We start from the raw sequence: 20,134 nt of genomic DNA, 5'->3' as shown, positions 1-20,134 counted from the left end.
CATTTATCTTATCTCATCGCGCGGTTAGTATAATTTAAACCGAGAGGATAACGTTGGAGAAATCTGATTCTGAAAAATTTAATAACAGTCGATATTAAATAAAATGTACATACAGAATTAGCTTATCTTTTTTTCCTAAGCATTATTAAAACGCAACATATGGTAAAAATAAGTTGATAATTTGCAGCACAAGGCAGAAACAAGGAATCTATATTTTTAAGATCGAGTTGCGTATTCTTTAGCAAAATACAAGGAAAAAAATGTGGAATTCAAGAAATATTTATACATATGTACGTGCACTCTGTGCTTTAACTGATAATGTTGGCAACCTTGAGTTAAGGTGAGTTTTTAATTTCAGGATTTAGCGTAATTCTAGTGACATTACGCAAGTACGCGACGAGTGAGTGTGTACGCGATACACAATTTATCCTTCCTTGTTTATGGCTGTAGAGAAAAAATATTTTTACGGATGACGTTTGTACGGCGAAATTGGCGGAGAAACGTTGCGTTGCGGTTATTATTACGCGACTGATGTGCACGGATTCTGCGTATACGATATCAGCGGACCGATTGTGCAATGGAGAGCATATTCCACGAGAAGGTAAACACGCCGATGTATAATTAATCTGACGTTTTCAGCGAAAGAGACAAGATTTCGCTTTACGTTCCTGGCAATGTTTCACAGCAAGAGGGATATCTGTGCGCCCAGCATTGCCTGAACGCGCTTCTACAGGGACCTTACTTTAATGCTGTTGATCTGGCAAGTTTCGGTCATCAGATGGACGAGGAAGAGAGAATCCGGATGGCGGAATCGGGCGTCGACAGTGAAGATTATAAACTGTTTCTAGAGGTAAATACGTCGTCACAAGTGAATTTTCTTTTCACGTGTCACATATATATTTGTGGTATTTACAAGTAAAAACATCACTAAGCAATATAGTTTAAATTTCTGTGAAAAGACATTGCTCTTTTTCTTGAAAATTTTTTTCTTAATATAAACATATATAAGTGCTTGACATTGCTGTTATCTTCTCCAAGAAGCAAGCAAATATGTTTCTAACGATAGAAAATTGCTTCTTGTGTGTTTAGCAACCATCAGGAAACATGGACGACAGTGGGTACTTTTCAGTTCAAGTTATTAGCAGTGCTTTGAAAGTTTGGGGTTTAGAACTGATTCCGTATAATAGCACAGAATCGACAGCTTTACTGGCACAGAATGATCCTTCGTAGGTTATTGACAATTTGTTCTGGTTTATGTTTTGTTTTCAAATATTTTATTCTATTACACTTTTGATAAAAAAGCACTTCTTTCAAGTATCATAAAATAATTGCAATAATAATAATATAATGAACGTATGAATAATAATGCTTATGATATGATATTTGGACATGTGATCCAAAAAGTATTAAACCAATAATTCTGTAATGCTTTTATGAAGTAATACATGAAGTAATACATTAAATAATAATGTAATTTCTAGACGAATGAGAGCATATATTTGTAACTATAAAGGACATTGGTTTACGATAAGAAAACTTGGAAATCAATGGTTTAATTTAAACTCAATGCTCAGTGGACCACAGCTTATATCGGACACTTATCTCGCAATGTATTTAGCTCAATTGTTGCAAGAAGGTAAATGCAAAACAAGATAATAATAAAGATAACATTCTACTCATTCTTTTCAGCTAACTCATTCTACTCTTTTTTTTTTTTTTTTGTAGGTTATTCTATCTTTATTGTTATTGGTACACTTCCACAATGCCCTGCTGAAGATGTTCTTCTGAAGAATCCTATAGTTATCACAAAAAGTAACTTAAACTCGGAATTAAAAAGTACATCCAAAGGTTATCGTTTAGGTACCAAGGCAGAAGATGATATCTTGAAAGCTGCGCTTGCGATGGGAGAGGTGAAGGTTCCACAGTCGTCCTGTACAACTAGAAGTGCATCTTCACTTTCTCATAAATCTGAACTATCCATGGATAAACTTCGCGAAAGGATAATTCCCGTAAGAGTTGAAGGTAGAGAAGAGGAAAGTGAAGAGGAGGAGGAAGAAGAGGAGGAAGATGAAAATGTGCAATTAGCAAGGGCTTTACAAATGAGTTTGCAAAACGATGAGGACGATGTAAATAAGAGTTTGAAGTTAAGATTAGATCTTCATACCGATGATAAAACGACGCATTTAACAAACTCTACAGCAAATGATACAGATGAAGATGACGAGCTGAGACGAGCATTGCAACTTAGTCTGGAATGCGTGACTGCCCCACCAACACCAGATCCTGAAGACATTCGCTGGCGTCGATTGAATCACTTTGGCATATATACAAGGACGCCAAACAGCGAGTCTTCGGCAAAATTAAATACTTAACAATAAGCATAAATTTCCTGCACAAAATGTCTTACTATTACTAAACGGATGCATTGTAAATTATATGATTGAAGTAGCTAAATTCAAAAGATATATATATATATTATATATATAATATATGTCACTTTGTATACTAATGTTATAATGATAAGAGAAAGAGAGAGACAGAAACATCTTACTTTGAATGAAATCAACTAAAGGTATATTTTCGGTTCCGAAATGCAACTTTTGTTAATCGTTTTTTCTTCCCTTCTCAAATTTGTTACATGTTATACTAATCCTTCTCGAAATAAAAAACGTTTGAGCAAGGATTTTGCGCTAATTAATTTTATATACATTTAAAAAATTAAACTTAATATTACTTAAAAAATTTAAAATTAGTTATAAAAATGTAACATCAGATACATGTAAAAATCAGTAGATTCACATTGATCTTTCAAAATTAAAAATAAAATTAAAATTGAAATTTAATATTAAATATTGCAATTTAAAATCAAAGATATAAAATTAAATTAGACTTAAAATCTAAATACAATTACATTTCTTTGCAATTGCATGTTGTATATATTATACATGTTAAGAAATATATTGCATACTAAAAATTAGAAATATGGAATGCAAATTATTTTGGACACAGAAGAGAAAATTTCTCCCGTAGAACTGTGTCCAGAAAAGATTTTAACACATATATTCTAAATCTCCCATAAAGGTACGTTTTCATCACGTGTGAATAATCAGGGACCGCTCGTGTCTCGTGTGTGCGGCCGCTCCTTGGGTGTATGTGAACGCTGAATGTTGACATTCAACATGGCGGCATGTCGTCAGTGCTGTGCTGTGTCGTGGTGAGTCTCGTAAAGCCATTTAATTATCGTAAGATTGCGAGCTTTGTGTAGCATCGGGTGAACCATTCGGATCCTCGCGCAAAATTCTCGTGCGAAACCAATCGTTGAATGAATTCCTTTCACGCAAACTACGCCGCGACGAGAGCACGTTGGAAGCTGCGGCCAGATAAGGCGCTTCTCGCGACCTCGTGAAAAAATCAGAACTTCGCTAAAAATCGCGACGACCGCACATGATAATGCTCGTCTACATCGAAATAAGAAGGATTCTTGAAGGGAGATGTGGACGGGAATTTGCACAAACGGGTGGTCCACAAGGATCGTATTTATCGCGTGTATCGCTACCGCATGATCCTACTATTATTTCGAATTTCACAAACATTTCGTGTAATCGCGTATGTATCGGTAATGTTAACCGATAGTAACACAGCCGGAATCGGAATGGAGTAAATGTAAGGGTCCGAGGGTCGTGATCATGATTCACGTATCACCGTGAAACATACGTCGTGCAATGTCGTGTTAAACGCAATTTTCAGCAATCATGTGGGGAACACCTAATGATAAAACCACGTTTTACAAAGTACATCGAGTCAATGTCAAATCACCAAACGATTAAGAAGAAACGCGTTTGTTTCGTTGTAGTGTAGAGAGCTATAAAGAAGTGTATAATTATTTTTTGCTTCTGTTATTTCTTAGATATAGTGGAAAGTCTTTTATCTTTCTGTTTGTGCAGAAATAAAATAATCTATGTATATATATATATATGTGTGTATGTGTATGTATGTATGTATGTATGTATGTATGTGTATATATATATATATATATAATATATATATGTATATATAATAAGTACATACATATACTCAATAATCTGCATTTAAAATTTATTTATTGAATTTTTGCATAGTTTGCAGTAACTTTAAATAACTTTTGTCAATGAAATTACTACATGATTGCTATACTATAAAATGGAGAATTTGTAGATATTTTTTTTTTAATTAACATTTTGTACAGTATATACAGAATACAGCGATTTATATTCCTCTGTTTTTGTTTTGAATGATACTGTTAAAATTTATTTATTTTGTGTTAAATTTAATTTTAGAATTTTGAAATTTTTATAAAATGTTTATTTTTAGAATTAATTATAAGATGTTACAAACTAATACTGTAAATGTTTCTTGTATATTTTAATATTTAAATACAGAAAGCTCACAATCTTCAAATGATAAATACTATGTATAGTTTTTAATATTTCTTTCATATTGTTTTTCTTTTTCTTCCAGCTTGTGTCATTGTTAGTTTAGGACACTTCTGAAACTAAGGCTCACTGTAAATTTCACATTTAAAAGCTGAAGAAGGAAACGCTATTATAGAAATATTGGAAGAGAACACAACCAGACTCAGCACGCATTGAAGACATCTGAGGATTTTCAAGTCAACATTTATTCTTTAAATCTCCTATGTTTTTGATTTACTTCTTTTATAAAGAATGACTGATGTTTAAAAAGAAACACAGTTGTTCTAGTGCACGCTAAATTGAGTATTTATCAAACAGTTGTTATAATATTCAAACATATTCATATGGAAAGTATTGACAGTATATGGTGTGCTAAGGTTTTGTACTTGTATTAAGTCATAAATCAACATTAACTGCATCGTTCATTTGTATATTGTATACACAACAAGCTTTGTGAGCAAGAAATAGGTGAGCTAATATAGTGACCGTGATTGCGATTGCGGCTGAGATTGTGCTGCTCTGCTTGGTTGATAGAACATCTTTATCTGCGTTTATAAGGAGTGCCAAGTTTGTGTCGAGCTACTGCGGTACTCTCCATTAAATAATTGACGATATATGTGTTAAAATACTTTGAAGAGACCTCACTTTCACTTCCTGGTCGCAAAGGAGTCTGCATTTCTGCAGCATTTCAAAGAGCCACTTCCTCTTCATTAAGTTCTTGTAACATTATAATAGTGAACAAAGATATAAGGTACCAAGAACCGTTCTGTGATATCTATGTTAACACTTAAATAATTGAAAAAAAGACTAAAAATTTCTAAATATAAGTATATATATACACAAATATATATATATATATACTTATATATACATATATATATATATTGTGGTGAAACAGAAGTGTGAACATAAAGAATTAAGTAATTATTTCAAGAGAAGAAGAGCTAAATTATACGTAAATATTATACACTGTATTATAAATATAATACACTGCGCAAAAATTGAGAAGACAATGTCCAACAATCCTCAGTGGAAAACGTTCCAGCCGCCAATCATGAACTCTGACCCAGCAATACTTGATTACAAGTCTATGGCTATACCAAGTCCTAAAGCCATAACAGGATCTCATCAACCAACAACTAACAATTATCGTAATGGTACCAACTACAGTGGTGATCATTATATGGGTTCACCTCCTGAATGTGGCAAAAATTCTACCAATTATGGTAGTTATCCTGGCACACAATCATCACCACGCAATGGTGCCACAAGATTTCCATTTGAATTTACAAGCATGGAAACAAATACCAGTTATACTAATGAACCTACTACCAATAATTCTACTTATCAAGATCAGTCTGCGAATCAAGGAACACGGGAAACTGGGATAATTGAAAAATTATTAGTGAGTCTTGTGAATAATATCAAATTTGATTATTTTTATAGGATATAGAATTAATTTTTACATGACTGAAACTTTTATTCAACAGCATTCTTATGGATTCATACAATGTTGTGAAAGACAGGCAAGACTGTTTTTTCATTTTAGCCAATTTAGTGGTAACATTGAACATTTGAAGATTGGAGATCCTGTGGAATTTGAAATGACTTACGATCGGCGAACAGGCAAGCCTATTGCAAGCACTGTTAGCAAAATTGCTCCAGTGGTTAGTACAATAATAGCAAATACTAATATCAATAATAATAATATAATAATAGTATAAAAGCATGAGAAAGATTGATCAGAAATGTAGATGTCAAAGTAAATGTAGGTGTCAAAGATTTAAAATTTAATTTGTTTAAGGCACTGGGTGATCAACGATGCATTGGTAATGTAACAACAGAATTACAAGCAAGTGGTGACTCACAAGGACGTATCAGTTACGAAAATCGTGGAGAGTGTTTTTTTCTGCCATATACCAAAGATGATGTCGAAGGAAACGTTACTTTGCGCGCTGGTGACAAAGTTTCATTTCAAATTGCTACTAATCAACGGTATGATATATTAATTCTTAATTAACAAAATATACGAAATATATGTAACCAATTTTTGATACAAACACTAATTGTTGTGTGTATGTAGGGGAAACTTGGGTGCATGTAATGTGAGGTTGGAAAATCCGGCGCATCCAGTTCGGTACCGCGGGGTAGTGTGTTCGATGAAAGAAAATTTCGGTTTTATCGAGCGCGCTGATGTAGTCAAAGAAATATTCTTCCACTTTAGCGAAGCTAAGTCTATGAAAGAAGAACTTAGGCTAGGAGATGATGTGGAATTTATAATACAGACACGTAACGTAAGTGGGATGGAAACTGTCAAAACAGTTTTTTGAAAAAATTTATAGACATAAATATATATGATGCATAGTGATTTAAATAACAAATCTAATATTTTGCTGTTGCAGGGAAAGGAGGTAGCTTGCAACATTACAAAGTTACCACCTGGGTCAATCATATTTGAGGAAGTCAGTAATGAAGTGATGAAAGGACAAGTGTTGAAGCCATTGGAAAGAGGCACTGCTGCTCGTCATCAAAATGACCCCTTACCTGGACGCATTAGGTATAGAGACAGTAATCATTCTGAAGTGGAAGTACCATTTGGAGATAAAGATCAAAAAGGAGATTTTACTCTTAGGTAAATATAATAAATATGAATTATGTATAATACATACATTTTTCTTCTTTTATTTTTATATATCTAAACACATTTATTTCCTTATAAATAATAACGTATTTTTTCAGCTTTTTTATAGTTATAAAATATTAATAATATATTAATGCAATTTAAATTTTTTTAACAGGCATGGAGATTGGGTTCAATTTCGTATTGCAACAGACACTAGAGATCAGCTTAAAAGAGCTACAGAAATAATGTTATTACCAGAATCTTTCACTGTGTCGGGAGAAAGACGGGAGCAGGGTGTTATACAATCCCTTAAAGATGGATTTGGCTTTATTCGTTGTGTAGAAAGAGAACCCAGACTTTTCTTTCATTTTAACGAAGTTCTTGATGTTGATAGAGAAATTAGTGTAGGGGATGAGGTCGAATTTACAGTCATACAAGTGAGTACATTATGATGATAATATTTAATAAAAAAATTATTTTATTACAATTTATTTTTATCTATTTTTATCTTATAATAATTTTTTTTAAGGATCCTTCGTCATCATTCTCTAATACTCGACAAAGTGCTATTAGATTGAAACATTTAACAATGGGTACTGTATTGTTTCAAACTATTATAGAAAAGGATATATTAGGTACTGTAATACAGGACACAAATTCAATGGAACCTGGCCTTATTGGTTATGGCCAGCAGAAGAGCATTATTTTTTTCTCTAAAGATTGCGACCCTAAACATATTCCAAAATTAGGCGACAAGGTAAATTTGTATAAAATTTTATTAGTTATCTGAAGAGTTTAAATTTTTTTTTCCGACTTTTCATTTATCATCTTTGATTGTGCTTATAATTATCTATCTGATTTGTATAGGTGATGTTCAATATCGTTCAAGTAAAACGAAATAAAGAGCTTGTCGCTGAAGACATATTTTTAGTAAATGCTGCTGGTGAAAAAATTCAAAATGTTAACAAAAAATCAAATGGACAAGTTTGTCAAGGTTTTATAGCTGCTCTTAAAGATGGATTTGGCTTTATCGAGACAGTTAATCACGATAGAGAAATATTTTTCCACTACAGGTAAGATTGTACTTATGTATATTTCAATTTTTATAACAAACAACGCATATATAAAACAATATTAAATTCGATTTTTATTTACAGTAACTTTGAAGGAGATGCTAATACGTTGGAATTAGGAGCTGATATCGAATGTACAATTAGCAATTCGAGCAATGGAAGAGGATCCGGAGGTTGTGTAGCTGCCGATCATGTTAAACTGGTGCCACGAGGAAGTATTCCGAGGCCTACGGCAGTCAGTGAGCTTTTAGATGGTACTGTGGTACGCCCTTTACGAAGTGCAAATCCCGAGCAGACTGAGTACGCTGGTTTGATCAAAATTAATCCAACTAACGAGGACGAGGAAACGCCAGAATACGAATTCGGAATCATGGGACTTTCTAACAAACGGGAGCTGTTACAAGCTGGTGATCCTGTGCAATTACAGGTTGATTCAGAAGGTCATGCTTGCAATATTGTAGCCGTAAGGAAAAAAAGAAGAGCAACCGTAGACGCGGTAAAAGGTCCATTCGGCTTTCTCGCCTATGAAGTCGATGAAGGTAAAAAGTTATTCTTCCATATAAGCGAGGTCCGAGATCACGCTACGTTGCAACCGGGTGATCAAGTGGAATTCGTTTTGGTTACTAATCAACGCACTGGCAAATCATCAGCTTGCAACGTGACTCGATTAAGGTAAATTGATACGAAAAAAATAATTTGTTTTCTTAATATGTGTAAAGTTTCCTTCACATAAATTGCATATTATATTACATTGTAATTTTATTTTATACATTTTATACATTTAATTTTATTTACGAATCTTTAATAGCGATGCGGTCCAACAACGACCTGAGCGATTAATAAGCCGATTGCGTACCATATCGTTGGAAGATACAGGCCCAAAATTAACTGTGGTCAGACAACCAAGAGGTCCCGATGGCACGCGCGGTTTTAACCAGGAAAGATGCCAGCACACTCCTGGTGCCATAGAAGAGTAATGCGCTGTGAGACATTTATTGATTACCCAAATTGTAATCTACAATTTGTTTTTAGTTCATACACTTCGATACCAAGATTACTATTATAAGCATGGTCATAAACGTTTGCCAAATTCAGACTAATGCAACAACAATAATTATAATGATAGTGATCTGGAATTGGATGGTGAACGAGGGCCGGAATAATATAAAAGTAAAAAAAAAAAGAAAAAAAAGAACAACGACTCATTTTATCACCTCATAATAGGAGAAAACGAAAGGCAGTTTGTCTTATTCTTAAGATAACATTAGAACTTCAATACGTAATTGGTTTATCTCTTTAATTTCCCATATCTTCATGAATTTACTACTAAGCTATACATATTCGATGTTACTTTTCTAAACATAATCGATAGTTTATAGGATTCATCGAAATTTTTTATTAGTATGTTTATTTTCATAGACGTTTGGTCGATATATCAATTCATTTTGTTATTTGGAGAAATAACAGTACGAAAAATGTCCCAGAGTACACTTAGATGTTGGTTTACTGACAACCTTGTATACTCTAAGATAATATCTTATTTTTCTCTTTATAAAAAATATATTCTTACACGTTAATACAATCTTTATTTTCATAACTTTCTTCAAACTTGTTTTACTTATTGTGTACTTTATATGCATAGTATATATGTGCAATAAGTAAAAAAAGAAAAATTTGTAAAAAGAAATTATATACAAATGAAAAGAGTATATATGAAATTTTAATTGTAAAATTGAAGAAAAACAATCTGCATTATACAGTTTCATTATTGAAATTGATTGTATAATTTTATCATGTCAAGAGCAGTGTGCTTTGTTATAATAAATTATGGTACTGTGAGTATCACTCTGTTGAGGTAATAGATATGAATTTTGAAAAAAAGAAATGACTGGGGCTAACTGTGTTTGTCTTAGATAACATATATAAATATATATATAATTATAATTATATATGTAATATACATAATTATATGTAATTATATATATATAATATATATAATTTTATATAATTATGTATAATATATATAACATATATATATAACATATATATATTTATATATATTTAATATACATATTGTTATAAGTTCCTCTAATCTCGCAGTCTCGTGTTGTAAAATCAAATTAGTATTACAAATTCTGTGGTCATACAACAATGGAAGTTACGAAAAATACATATGTAAAAAATAAAAAGTCACATTTTATAAGTTTTGCCACCTTCGAAATGGTAAGCGAGATACATGTGGCATTATTGTAGAGAGATATGTGAAAGAAATAACGTAAAATATAAGGTAAAGTACATAACACAAGCACGATACAAACTAAGCGCTTGTTCCGAAACCCGTGGATCCAACACATCATGTGCATACATATTGTAAAATTATGATGAATAAACAGTGGAAGTACCGAAGAAATATATCTATATACTTTTTGTATATATATAAAATTTAAAAATTATTTTAGAACCGCAAAGTTTCATGGCGTAATATTTTAATATTTTAATATTTTATTCACTTTAATATTCTATTCTGCTACTGCGTGTATTATACTTTTAATGTTTTAAAATTGCGTAATTACAAGAAGTTTGAATTATCAAGAATATCTTGAATATATGTGGTATCATAAAAAATGCTAAAAAAAATAGCGTATATTTTAATATTTATTATGTATGTACAAAGATGTGTAAATATGTCTTATAAGATGCATTTCTTTTTTTTTTTTTTGTACACATGTATCATATTAAGACGAATTTGGATCAAGATGAAAGAATAAGGAGAAAAATTTTCAAATTAAATTATAATGCATTCGTAAGGAAATTGTCCTTGGAAAAGTAAATTGTCCGCTCGTGGACAACCTGTAACATATAATTGTTCATATTAATTTTACTTCTTTTCTTATGTTATAATATATGGAAAAAATGCGAATATTTCTCGATATTAAATAATATCTAATTTGTTTCTTTCTCCGAAATATATATATATATATATGTATATATATATATATATGTATATATATATGTATATATATGTATATATATATATATATATATATATATGTATGTACATATATATATATATATATCCTTCGTTTACTAATTCTATTCTGGAAATTCAATATGCAAAGAGGCAAAATATTCACAAAAACACAACGTTGAAATTGCGAAAGTTAAATTACTGTCATTGGAATTATACTAACGTGTCTCACAATAAGTGCCGTAAAATCCAGTTCCTTCACAGCGGCATTTAAATCCAGGCTCCGATGATATTTGGGAGCACGAGCCTTCGTTCAAACAAGGCTTCGATCGAGAACATATGTCGCTACGTCCTCCTGCAGAGAAAAGTTAAGTAATGCTCACATAAATGTCGAGACAATGAACTAAAATGTGTGAGTACATACAGCCTTGATCAAAAGTATTAGGGATCCTAAATTTTCCGTATTTCTTATTTTGTTAATAGTATATAAATACAAAAAAGATTAAAAAATTTCAAAAAAATGTTGCACTTTAAAGCTGAAATTTGAAGCTTTAAAATGTTTCTTTAATTTTTCATCTGCGATAATTTTTTGCCGTAATTTTTCGAGTATCAACAACATGTCTGAAAAACACAGATTTAGTTTCAAAATTATGTATCTCGGTCAAAAAAAATTTATAGGAAAGTTTAAAAAAAGCATTTGTAGGCAAAATGTAGTTTATGAAATATTTAACTTGATTTAAATTTTTCGAGAGAAATTTTTTTACCGAGCTGCAGAGTGTCAAAAATATAATAAAATTTTAAGAAACAATATTCTTTTTTAAAGCACAAAACAAAGAAAATACAAAAATTTTTTAAATTACTGATAGCAACTTTAATGCGTTATCAGTACATTAAAAAATTTTTGTATTTTGTTTTCTGCTTTAAAAAAGAACATTGTTGTGTTTCTTAAAATTTTATTATATTTTTGACACTTTGCAGGTCGCTAAAAAAATTTCTCTCGAAAAATTTAAGTCAAATTCCATAAACTATAATATTTTGCCTACAAAATGCTTTTTTTAAAACTTTTCTACAATTTTTTTTGGCCGAGATACATAATTTTGAAACTAAACTCAGGTAGCACATGTTCGTTTTATAAACGTTTAGAAAACGAACAGTGCTACCTGAGAAATCTGTATTTTTCAGATATATTGTTGATACTCGGCGAAAAATTATCGCAAACGAAAAATTTAAAAAAAATTTTAAAACTTGAATTTCAGCTTTTAGTGCTATCGATAGTTTTTTAAATCTTTTTAGTATTTATGTATTATTAACAAAATAAGAAATACGGAAAATTTAAGAGTGCCTAATACTTTTGACCAAGACTGTATATACATATACATACATACATGTATTCCCCCTCCCCCCTCTCATTAAATATGATACAATTTTTTAAAAAGTGTGTAAAGTACTTTATCAACATGGTTTTGATAGATATTACCTTTCAATGCTAGCTTGCAATCATCATTGTTATTGTATCTGTATTCGGATTTGCAGCCGTAGCCGCAACTACATTGTGCATTGTAGATTCGACATCCGTATCGCATCTGATCCAATTCGCATCCCTCAGACAATATAACTGCTGGCAAAAAGCTTGGCATTAATCGGGCTGCAAAACTTAATGCTTCAGCTTTAAACGAAGAACTATATATATATATTTTTAACTATATATATAATTTAACTATATATATAATTTTAAATATATATATATATATATATATATATATATATATATAGATTTAAAATTAAAGTTAGCTTATATGTGAAATTAAGTCAGTTTATGTGACGAATAAGTTAAAGTTTTTTATATTTTTTCCTTTATGATTATGTTTATTAAAAGTTCTTCATTTTTAAACCATTTATAATTATTCAAAAATAATATAGTTAGCATTTTTATTTAAAAAATATCGATTCAAGTCGAAAAATCTAATGATTTTAGATTTGACATTAGATTTTTCGACTTGAATCGATATTTTTTAAATAAAAATGCTAACTATATTATTTTTGAATAATTATAAATGGTTTAAAAATGAAGAACTTTTAATAAACATAATCATAAAGGAAAAAATAAATGAAAATTTAACTTATTCGTCATATGTGACGAATAAGTTAAATTTTCAGTTTATGAACTGACTTAATTTCACATATAAGCTAATTTTAAATCTAAGGCATATACACAAAGATAGACAATGCATTATGCATTGAAGAGATGCAATGAATAAATTCTCTTTCGATATTTTCTCTAAAAAAATTACTCAATGAAGCTGATAAAGACATGCGGTTCTGATAAATATAGGAATAACGAGAGGCTTGTGATATCTGTTCCCATATGTATTCAAAAGATATTCAGAGGACATTCTGAAGATATTCTATCACCCAGATATATCTTCTAAATGTCTTTTAGATATACGGAATACACTTTTAGACATGCTGTGTTACTTTTATTAATAACTGTTGTTACTACATACATTGTTAGAATTTAGCCGCAAATCTATATGCATTCTATATTTATTAATAATTTATATTATTTTTAGGTGAATATGTTACAGACGCAGTAAAGAAATATCTGCAGTTTATTTACCCCAGAAGAGAGATAGAGAATGTGATACGTTAGCAAAAGCAAATGTTTGCACCGGATGCGGTCGACTGTATACTTCCCACTTGTCTAAATTGATAAGTGTTTTATGAGAAGATACCGCGTGCGTGGGCTAATCGATTTTTAGATTTGTTCCCTTTTGTTATCATGTGTGTTCATGGTTCATGCATGACAGTTGCAATTTCTTTATCCCACCCAATGTATACGTGCGTGAATATATTGCAGCAACACATATACTCTAATTTTAATTAATTTAAACAAACATTTCGGGCACGCACACGCGTTTCTTCGTTCGATTTATTCAAGGGTAATTGTTAATTACGAACGATACAATTCATTATAGAGTGTAATCAGAAAGGGAGGCGTATATAGGATGTTCATCATTGAGAGCGCCACTCACTATCACTATGACGGGTTTATCGTCTGATTATTCGAAAGTAAACTGAGAATGCGTCTCACATTGTTGCGATTTATTCCATGGACGATTAATTTCACCGAAGGAGTTTCGTAATACTTTTAAAAATATTACATACCGTATTAAATTAAAAAAAAAAAAACATTTAAAAGCATTGCGCGCCCGTTTAAAATTAGAGTCCATAAGAAAAGTGAACAAAAAAAGAAAATTTTTTATATTAACTGTGTGTCAAGAAGACAATAAGAAGAAAGTTGTTATTTATCTAACAATAAGTGCTAGCTGAAAAGTAAATATAAACAGAAAGTTCCCAATATAAATAAACGAGATATATCAGGGTTTTAGGCAACCAACTTAAGTATAAATAAATAAAAATAAAATCAAAATTTAAAAACTAAATGAACGCGAAGTTTAATACGTTGAAATGTTACAAATGTAGAAAAATATATAAAAACAGATTAAAATATGGAGAAATTATAAGTCATAATTAGAAATAAAATTAAATAATTGCAAATACAAAAAAAGCAGGCAATTAGAAATGCGGATTAAACAAATAAATAAATACAAAAATACAATAAGAAACTATTTCGATCTAAGTAATGTCAACAAGATGGATCTGCGAGTCCGCTAAGCGTTTTTGCGATTACATCTGAATCTTTCATTGATGAATCAATAAGCGGCTTCACATTAAGACTTTATTTATTTTTCCGCAATTTTGACTTTATTTACTTATTAATACTTAAGTTATTTGCTCTTTAAAGTTCTGATATATTTCGTTTGAAAAAAAAAGATTCAAGCGAAAATGTTATCCCGATATATCTTGAATTTAATTAGACAAGTATCAATTTTCGTAGTATTTATTGAACAAACGATAAAAATATTGCATTTTGAATATACGCCACTTTGCACAATTTTGAAATAGTATATAATCAATTATATACAAATATAATCGCGCACGCTATTTATAATCGCCAGCAATTATATATTTAATCAGTCTGTGAACTTGAAAAAAAATGTTTTTATTAATCATTCAACGATAGCTTGCATATATAATCTATGCAAATTTAAAATTCATTTAAATCTTATAATACGTCTTACCTATTGTTGAGAGGAGCAGAGCAGTCGACAGCGTCAATCTCGGTAGCATGATATTCCCAGATGAGGGGAGATGAGAGAGAGAGAGAGAGAGAGACGTCAAGGAATCCCGACGCGAATATCGTGGACAATGATAATCTAGAAGAGCAGAGCTCGAAGGGGAAGATCGTCGACCGCTTGCTGGTAGACTTTCGTCGCGAGTTCGATGTTAAAGGTCACAGCCGACTCTCACACAAAGGGGACACAGGGTCAGTGCGGTACTCTCTTCGCCGCACGCGCGTTTTCTTGTCACGTCAGCTTCAGGACGATGCAGCGGCCGAGTCGACCGAACTCGTCGACTCGTGGCAGCTAACTGTCGTAGACCGATAATAACTAAGATCGTGCGGATGCTGTGCAACGCACTGAGAAAACTATGCGTGGGATGCAACTCGAGTCACAATGGTGCCTGACAGAGATTTATATACACAAATTCGTACAATAATATATTCTTTTATTTTTATTCGGAAAATTGATTGATTCCAACATACAACAAGCGAAAAAAAATTTAATATATAAAATGACAAAATTGAGAAATTGTACAATAGAAGAAATATTGAACACTTCTTCAGTTTTTGTTTTTTTTCGTTTTTAAGATATGTAGAGATATAATTACAGATAAATCAAGGTGTTTAATGGATAAAAGTCTAATTTACTCTTGTACATATGTAATATTTTCAGTGCGAGATATTATGTATATACGCGTTTGACAATTGCTTTGATTTAAAAATATTGTTTTTATTATGATTTCCATTAAAAACTATGTAAAATTTATTTTCTATAAATCTTAAATAACTCAGCTTTTATATCGCGAAATTATCCGTTCTTATAACATGAAAAAAGACATCTATTTTCATCGCGAAAAAACTGCATCTTTTTGGATTCAAGATGAACAATAGCTCTCATGTAAATAATTAGTGTTTTGGCGACACGTATAAAGCTATCGCATGTGCATCATATAACAGACAAGTTCAAATTAATTTTAGAGATTTTCTGTTATTGATATTTATCATTTCTCAGCCATTTGTTTATATATTAGTATCTGCTTTAATTGCACAGATTATGGAAATTAGCATTAAATAATATCAAATAGATGATACATTTTTAAACTATATTATATACAAATAATTAAGAATCATGTTTTTTTGAAGACATTAAAATCAAATGTTATCATTTATGAAATTATTTCTATTTTCAAATTTTGTGAGCAAAATTCTTTTTTGTACTGAGTGATTAATATTTTATCGAGTGAAATTCAAATTAACGGATTTGACGACATATCGTCGTAAAACGTACTATCGCTTCAGAATTCGATAACATTTGACACTGGCTCCAAGTCCGGAAATTGAGTAAAATGTATGTCAAAAAGACGAATCTGTAAAATTTGGTCTTGACAAAGCAATAAAATTAAATAAAAGTTTTCACGAGATCAAGATTGATATGTCAAGAGTGCATCATGCGTTATCACTTAAGAGTTTCAAGTGAGACTCTTTAGTCTTATCACTGCAGAGATAAAAATGCGACTTAAGATTATAATATCAAGGAAATAGACACCCACACGCGCGTATATATGTTTATTAATATAATATATATTTTAAAATAATTTATTATAAAACAGATTTTCGCGTTTTTTTGAATAGATTACAAAGAATTTAAAATATGTCGTTGACTTATTGTAACTATATTTAGATAATGTAATCGTATACCATTAGTAAATATCTTACAATTTTAATACGAAATATCAAATAAGGAAGCAATAAAGTTATTTTAATATATCAAATAATTTTTATATTTTTAGATTGTATTCCACGGCATATTGCAAAATTTACAGCATCTAAAACATGGTATTTTGTCTATTTTCAAAATATTTCAGTTGTAAGATGTTTGATATATTAATTGGCAATGTTAACAGTAATTAAACTATTTTGATACCTAGAAAACAAAAGTATTTGGAACGTCGAGTGGATTAGTTTTGTAATATTCTTTTTACTTTTATTCTATTTAAAGCTTAATTCAGATCCTATTATTTGTGTGGCGAGTTTTCCGAAGTCTGAAATACTTATATTCTGAAAAGGATATTTTCGATAAAATTATAATATAATTTTATTCTGCTCAACGACAATTAATTTAAATACTATTAGTACCTTACATGAACGTTTGATCATGTTGTTCATGGATCATTGTTGCTCTTCGGGACTGAATTAATCCAGACTGTCTATTATACAATTCTCTAACAAGACTGTCTTTTTCTTGCTCAAGTAATGCTATTCGTTGGCTTTTTTTGCTAACTTCCTGTTTTGGTGTTACATAAAAAATAGCCTAGTTTAGATTAATTGCTTGGATGGATTTTCTATAGAGAATTCTAGAAACGTTATTACCTCAGTTAATCTATGATTTTGTTGTTTAAGCCGTGATAACATATCCTGTTGAAGTTGAGCTGAAGTTGGAGTACTCAAGAAAGCGAGGTTCATATGTAAAGGAAGGCCTCCACGTTCCCAGGTACTTATCAAGGCGGCTAGATGCCGATTTACTTCTAGGACTCGCGCACGTTGGAGTTCTAAACGTTCCTGTTGTGCCTCTGTCCATTGTTCCTGTAGAAAATAAAGTTTTATGTGCATACAATTTCATAAAATATAAAAGAATTAAAAGTATATATTTCTTTATACCACATGAGAGCCCATTCGTCCGAGATGTTTAATCTTCTCTTGCGTAGCAGAAATTTGCTTCAAGTACCATTCTCTAGCTTTGTCAACAGCAGTTAAACCTTGAAGTAATACATCTTTTTCTTGTTCAATCTGTTTCATTCTTTTCATCTAGAAACATAATCAATTATGGAAACATATCCTTTTAAAATATCAAAAATACAGAAGGTTCCCAACTATATGCAAGAATTGTATTAAATTCAAAATAATAGAAATTATTATAGAGAATATATATATTCTATATTTCTAAGATATGTGTATTGAGGTTAATACTTAATCAGGCATACCCAGAACCAATCACCAAATGTTAGTTGGAAGTCCTAGAGGAGAACATCTTTACCATATTGTAATCAATACCATTCTGCAACGTATGCCGTCTGGGTTCTCTGCGACGACCCGACGGTTTCTTGGATTGCAGACCAAGTTGATTAGTCTGTATATCGATCGCTTTACCATCACCCAGTACTCTGGCTGGTCTCAACAATGTCCTAGCGTCTGGTCTATAATTTACAGCCTGCAACTGACGTTTTTCTTTCTCGTCGTTCATCATAAGACCCATTTGCCAATTCTGCAAAGCGGTCCTAATCTCAGACTTGTCAAAGTTACGCTCTGAACTTATCATTCTACCTTCTAACGCAGCACCTGTCCTTGGTGGCTTTGGTGGGCCGTATACTTTATTGATCTTTGGTTCCCCAATGTTTCTTCCATCCATTAATTCTAATTGCGCATTCATATCTTTGCGATTGGCCAGTAATTGCGGCATGCTGAGAGTACGTTGCTGAGATATGACATTATTGGGTCTTATCGTAGCAGTGTTGGGAGAGGTCCAAGCCGCTTTGGTCTGGCTGTCAGGGATAAGTATCGGCGCGGACGGGGGTCTGTTGGGCTGACCGTTATGTTTCTTAGAATCGGTCTCCGTTTGTATCTGCAGCAGACAGATCTTCAAGCCCGCGCAGAATCTCTCGAACGACAGCATACCATTCGGTGGGGTGACTTTCTTCAAGCTGTCAAGGATACCCTTAGGCAGACCCTGGGTACCGTCGTCCTGCCATCGGCCCTCGATGTCGGCGAACTTTACGAAACCGGTGTTCTGATCGTCCATTATGTCGAACAACGTGCGCATCGCGTTGACGAAATGCTTGGGCAATCCGTCCACAGTCGACGTCTGTATTTGTGCCATATTTACTTTATGCACGGCAGAATTTAATTCTCGAGATCACGCATTACCTTCCAAGTACCTTCCAGAAACATCATTAACGGCACTCAAATGTTGCGATTATGTACTTTGTACTTAATAAATACTGTTGTATTTATTCCTCACGGACGTTCCATCACCTTTTTTCTCCTGTGCATATAATTTTCAAACATTTATCGACAAATTGTCATTGGCTCTTCTAATTATACGTGTTTAAATTCAGCAAAAAAACTCTGTTTCACTCTAAGCTTACGATCGCATCAATCGTACAATTTGTTTTTCCTTGCAGATTAATTCTTCGCACAGCCATATGCAATCACATCAAATGCGGATGATTCACATGTAGGTTAAACCAACAAGTTGGGCTGGTTCTAACAGAGAGAAGAATGAGAGGGGTCATGCCCCCGTTTTTTAGAGAACGCTTTTTCCCCGCCGTACAGTGGCGCTAACTGGATCCACAATTGAATTTTCGGAACTACGTAGCTGGATCCACTTTCCAGTGCCACGGTAAAACGACCGATTGGTTCGAGTCCGTGCTAGATCCACAAATTGTGGTTCGTGTCCGTGCTAGATCATAACTGTGGATCTCAAAAGTACGAAACATATACATTCAATAATATTTTATTACATATTATTAATTGCAACTGCGTGTGATCTTTTTTCACTTTAACATATATTATGAAGTAATATATATATATATATATGTTTCGTACTTTTGAGATCCACAGTTATGGATCTAGCACGGACACGAACCACAATTTGTGGATCTAGCACGGACTCGAACCAATCGGTCGTTTTACCGTGGCACTGGAAAGTGGATCCAGCCACGTAGTTCCGAAAATTCAATTGTGGATCCAGTTAGCGCCACTGTACGGCGGGGAAAAAGCGTTCTCTAAAAAACGGGGGCATGACCCCTCTCATTCTTCTCTCTGCTTTTATATATGTGT

General features: G+C 32.0%; 4 protein-coding genes across 7 annotated transcripts; 2 read left to right on the top strand and 2 right to left on the bottom strand.

Moving 5' to 3' along the window:
- The first annotated feature begins 391 nt into the window (after positions 1–391).
- On the top strand, positions 392–2,681 carry LOC140663182 (ataxin-3 homolog). The gene is made up of 5 exons (XM_072887167.1): positions 392–601; positions 686–850; positions 1,090–1,226; positions 1,482–1,636; positions 1,726–2,681. Exons 1-5 carry the CDS (start codon positions 578–580, stop codon positions 2,370–2,372), a joined length of 1,128 nt encoding a protein of 375 aa, XP_072743268.1. The 5' UTR covers positions 392–577; the 3' UTR covers positions 2,373–2,681.
- Positions 2,682–3,103: 422 nt separating this feature from the next.
- On the top strand, positions 3,104–9,296 carry Unr (cold shock domain-containing Unr). The gene is made up of 11 exons (XM_072887158.1): positions 3,104–3,214; positions 4,498–5,856; positions 5,942–6,118; positions 6,256–6,446; positions 6,535–6,745; positions 6,854–7,083; positions 7,250–7,511; positions 7,604–7,831; positions 7,942–8,147; positions 8,232–8,819; positions 8,956–9,296. Exons 2-11 carry the CDS (start codon positions 5,464–5,466, stop codon positions 9,122–9,124), a joined length of 2,655 nt encoding a protein of 884 aa, XP_072743259.1. The 5' UTR covers positions 3,104–3,214; positions 4,498–5,463; the 3' UTR covers positions 9,125–9,296.
- A 1,350-nt stretch (positions 9,297–10,646) lies between these two features.
- On the bottom strand, positions 10,647–15,808 carry LOC140663184 (uncharacterized). 2 transcript variants are annotated; one of them, XM_072887169.1, is made up of 4 exons: positions 15,258–15,808; positions 12,593–12,733; positions 11,339–11,470; positions 10,647–10,997 (listed from the first exon to the last, which is right to left on the bottom strand). In XM_072887169.1, exons 1-4 carry the CDS (start codon positions 15,304–15,306, stop codon positions 10,933–10,935), a joined length of 387 nt encoding a protein of 128 aa, XP_072743270.1. In that variant the 5' UTR covers positions 15,307–15,808; the 3' UTR covers positions 10,647–10,932. The 2 variants fall into 2 exon arrangements, with proteins under 2 accessions (XP_072743270.1, XP_072743271.1); XM_072887170.1 differs by having other exon boundaries at positions 12,593–12,730; positions 15,258–15,807.
- A 624-nt stretch (positions 15,809–16,432) lies between these two features.
- On the bottom strand, positions 16,433–19,537 carry LOC140663180 (suppressor APC domain-containing protein 2). Of its 3 annotated transcripts, XR_012046235.1 has the most exons (6): positions 18,333–19,537; positions 17,957–18,103; positions 17,669–17,881; positions 17,440–17,582; positions 17,223–17,356; positions 16,893–17,124 (listed from the first exon to the last, which is right to left on the bottom strand). XR_012046235.1 is itself a non-coding variant. In XM_072887160.1 (5 exons), the coding sequence occupies exons 1-4, from the start codon at positions 19,170–19,172 to the stop codon at positions 17,436–17,438; spliced, it is 1,347 nt and encodes a 448-aa protein (XP_072743261.1). In that variant the 5' UTR covers positions 19,173–19,200; the 3' UTR covers positions 16,433–17,356; position 17,435. The 3 variants fall into 3 exon arrangements, 2 of the variants coding, with proteins under 2 accessions (XP_072743261.1, XP_072743260.1); XM_072887160.1 differs by having other exon boundaries at positions 16,433–17,356; positions 17,435–17,582; positions 18,333–19,200; XM_072887159.1 differs by having other exon boundaries at positions 16,891–17,356.
- Positions 19,538–20,134: the final 597 nt, after the last annotated feature.

Source organism: Anoplolepis gracilipes, chromosome 2 (assembly GCF_047496725.1).
Source record: "Anoplolepis gracilipes chromosome 2, ASM4749672v1, whole genome shotgun sequence".
Taxonomy (NCBI): Eukaryota; Metazoa; Arthropoda; class Insecta; order Hymenoptera; family Formicidae; genus Anoplolepis; species Anoplolepis gracilipes.
This window is presented reverse-complemented; position numbering and strand designations above follow the sequence as displayed.

Coding starts and splice junctions, on each gene's coding strand:
- LOC140663182 (XM_072887167.1), top strand. CDS start 578: ATGGAGAGCATATTCCACGAGAAG. Junction 602..685: donor AGAGCATATTCCACGAGAAG/GTAAACACGCCG, acceptor AATGTTTCACAG/CAAGAGGGATATCTGTGCGC. Junction 1,227..1,481: donor CTGGCACAGAATGATCCTTC/GTAGGTTATTGA, acceptor TGTAATTTCTAG/ACGAATGAGAGCATATATTT.
- Unr (XM_072887158.1), top strand. CDS start 5,464: ATGTCCAACAATCCTCAGTGGAAAACGTTCCAGCCGCCAATCATGAAC. Junction 6,746..6,853: donor TTATAATACAGACACGTAAC/GTAAGTGGGATG, acceptor TTGCTGTTGCAG/GGAAAGGAGGTAGCTTGCAA. Junction 8,820..8,955: donor TGCAACGTGACTCGATTAAG/GTAAATTGATAC, acceptor AATCTTTAATAG/CGATGCGGTCCAACAACGAC.
- LOC140663184 (XM_072887169.1), bottom strand. CDS start 15,306: ATGCTACCGAGATTGACGCTGTCGACTGCTCTGCTCCTCTCAACAATA. Junction 12,734..15,257: donor TCTGCTCCTCTCAACAATAG/GTAAGACGTATT, acceptor GCTTTTTGCCAG/CAGTTATATTGTCTGAGGGA. Junction 11,471..12,592: donor TTGCAAGCTAGCATTGAAAG/GTAATATCTATC, acceptor TTTTCTCTGCAG/GAGGACGTAGCGACATATGT.
- LOC140663180 (XM_072887159.1), bottom strand. CDS start 19,172: ATGGCACAAATACAGACGTCGACTGTGGACGGATTGCCCAAGCATTTC. Junction 18,104..18,332: donor ATGGTATTGATTACAATATG/GTAAAGATGTTC, acceptor TTATGTTTCTAG/ATGAAAAGAATGAAACAGAT. Junction 17,882..17,956: donor GACGAATGGGCTCTCATGTG/GTATAAAGAAAT, acceptor TATTTTCTACAG/GAACAATGGACAGAGGCACA.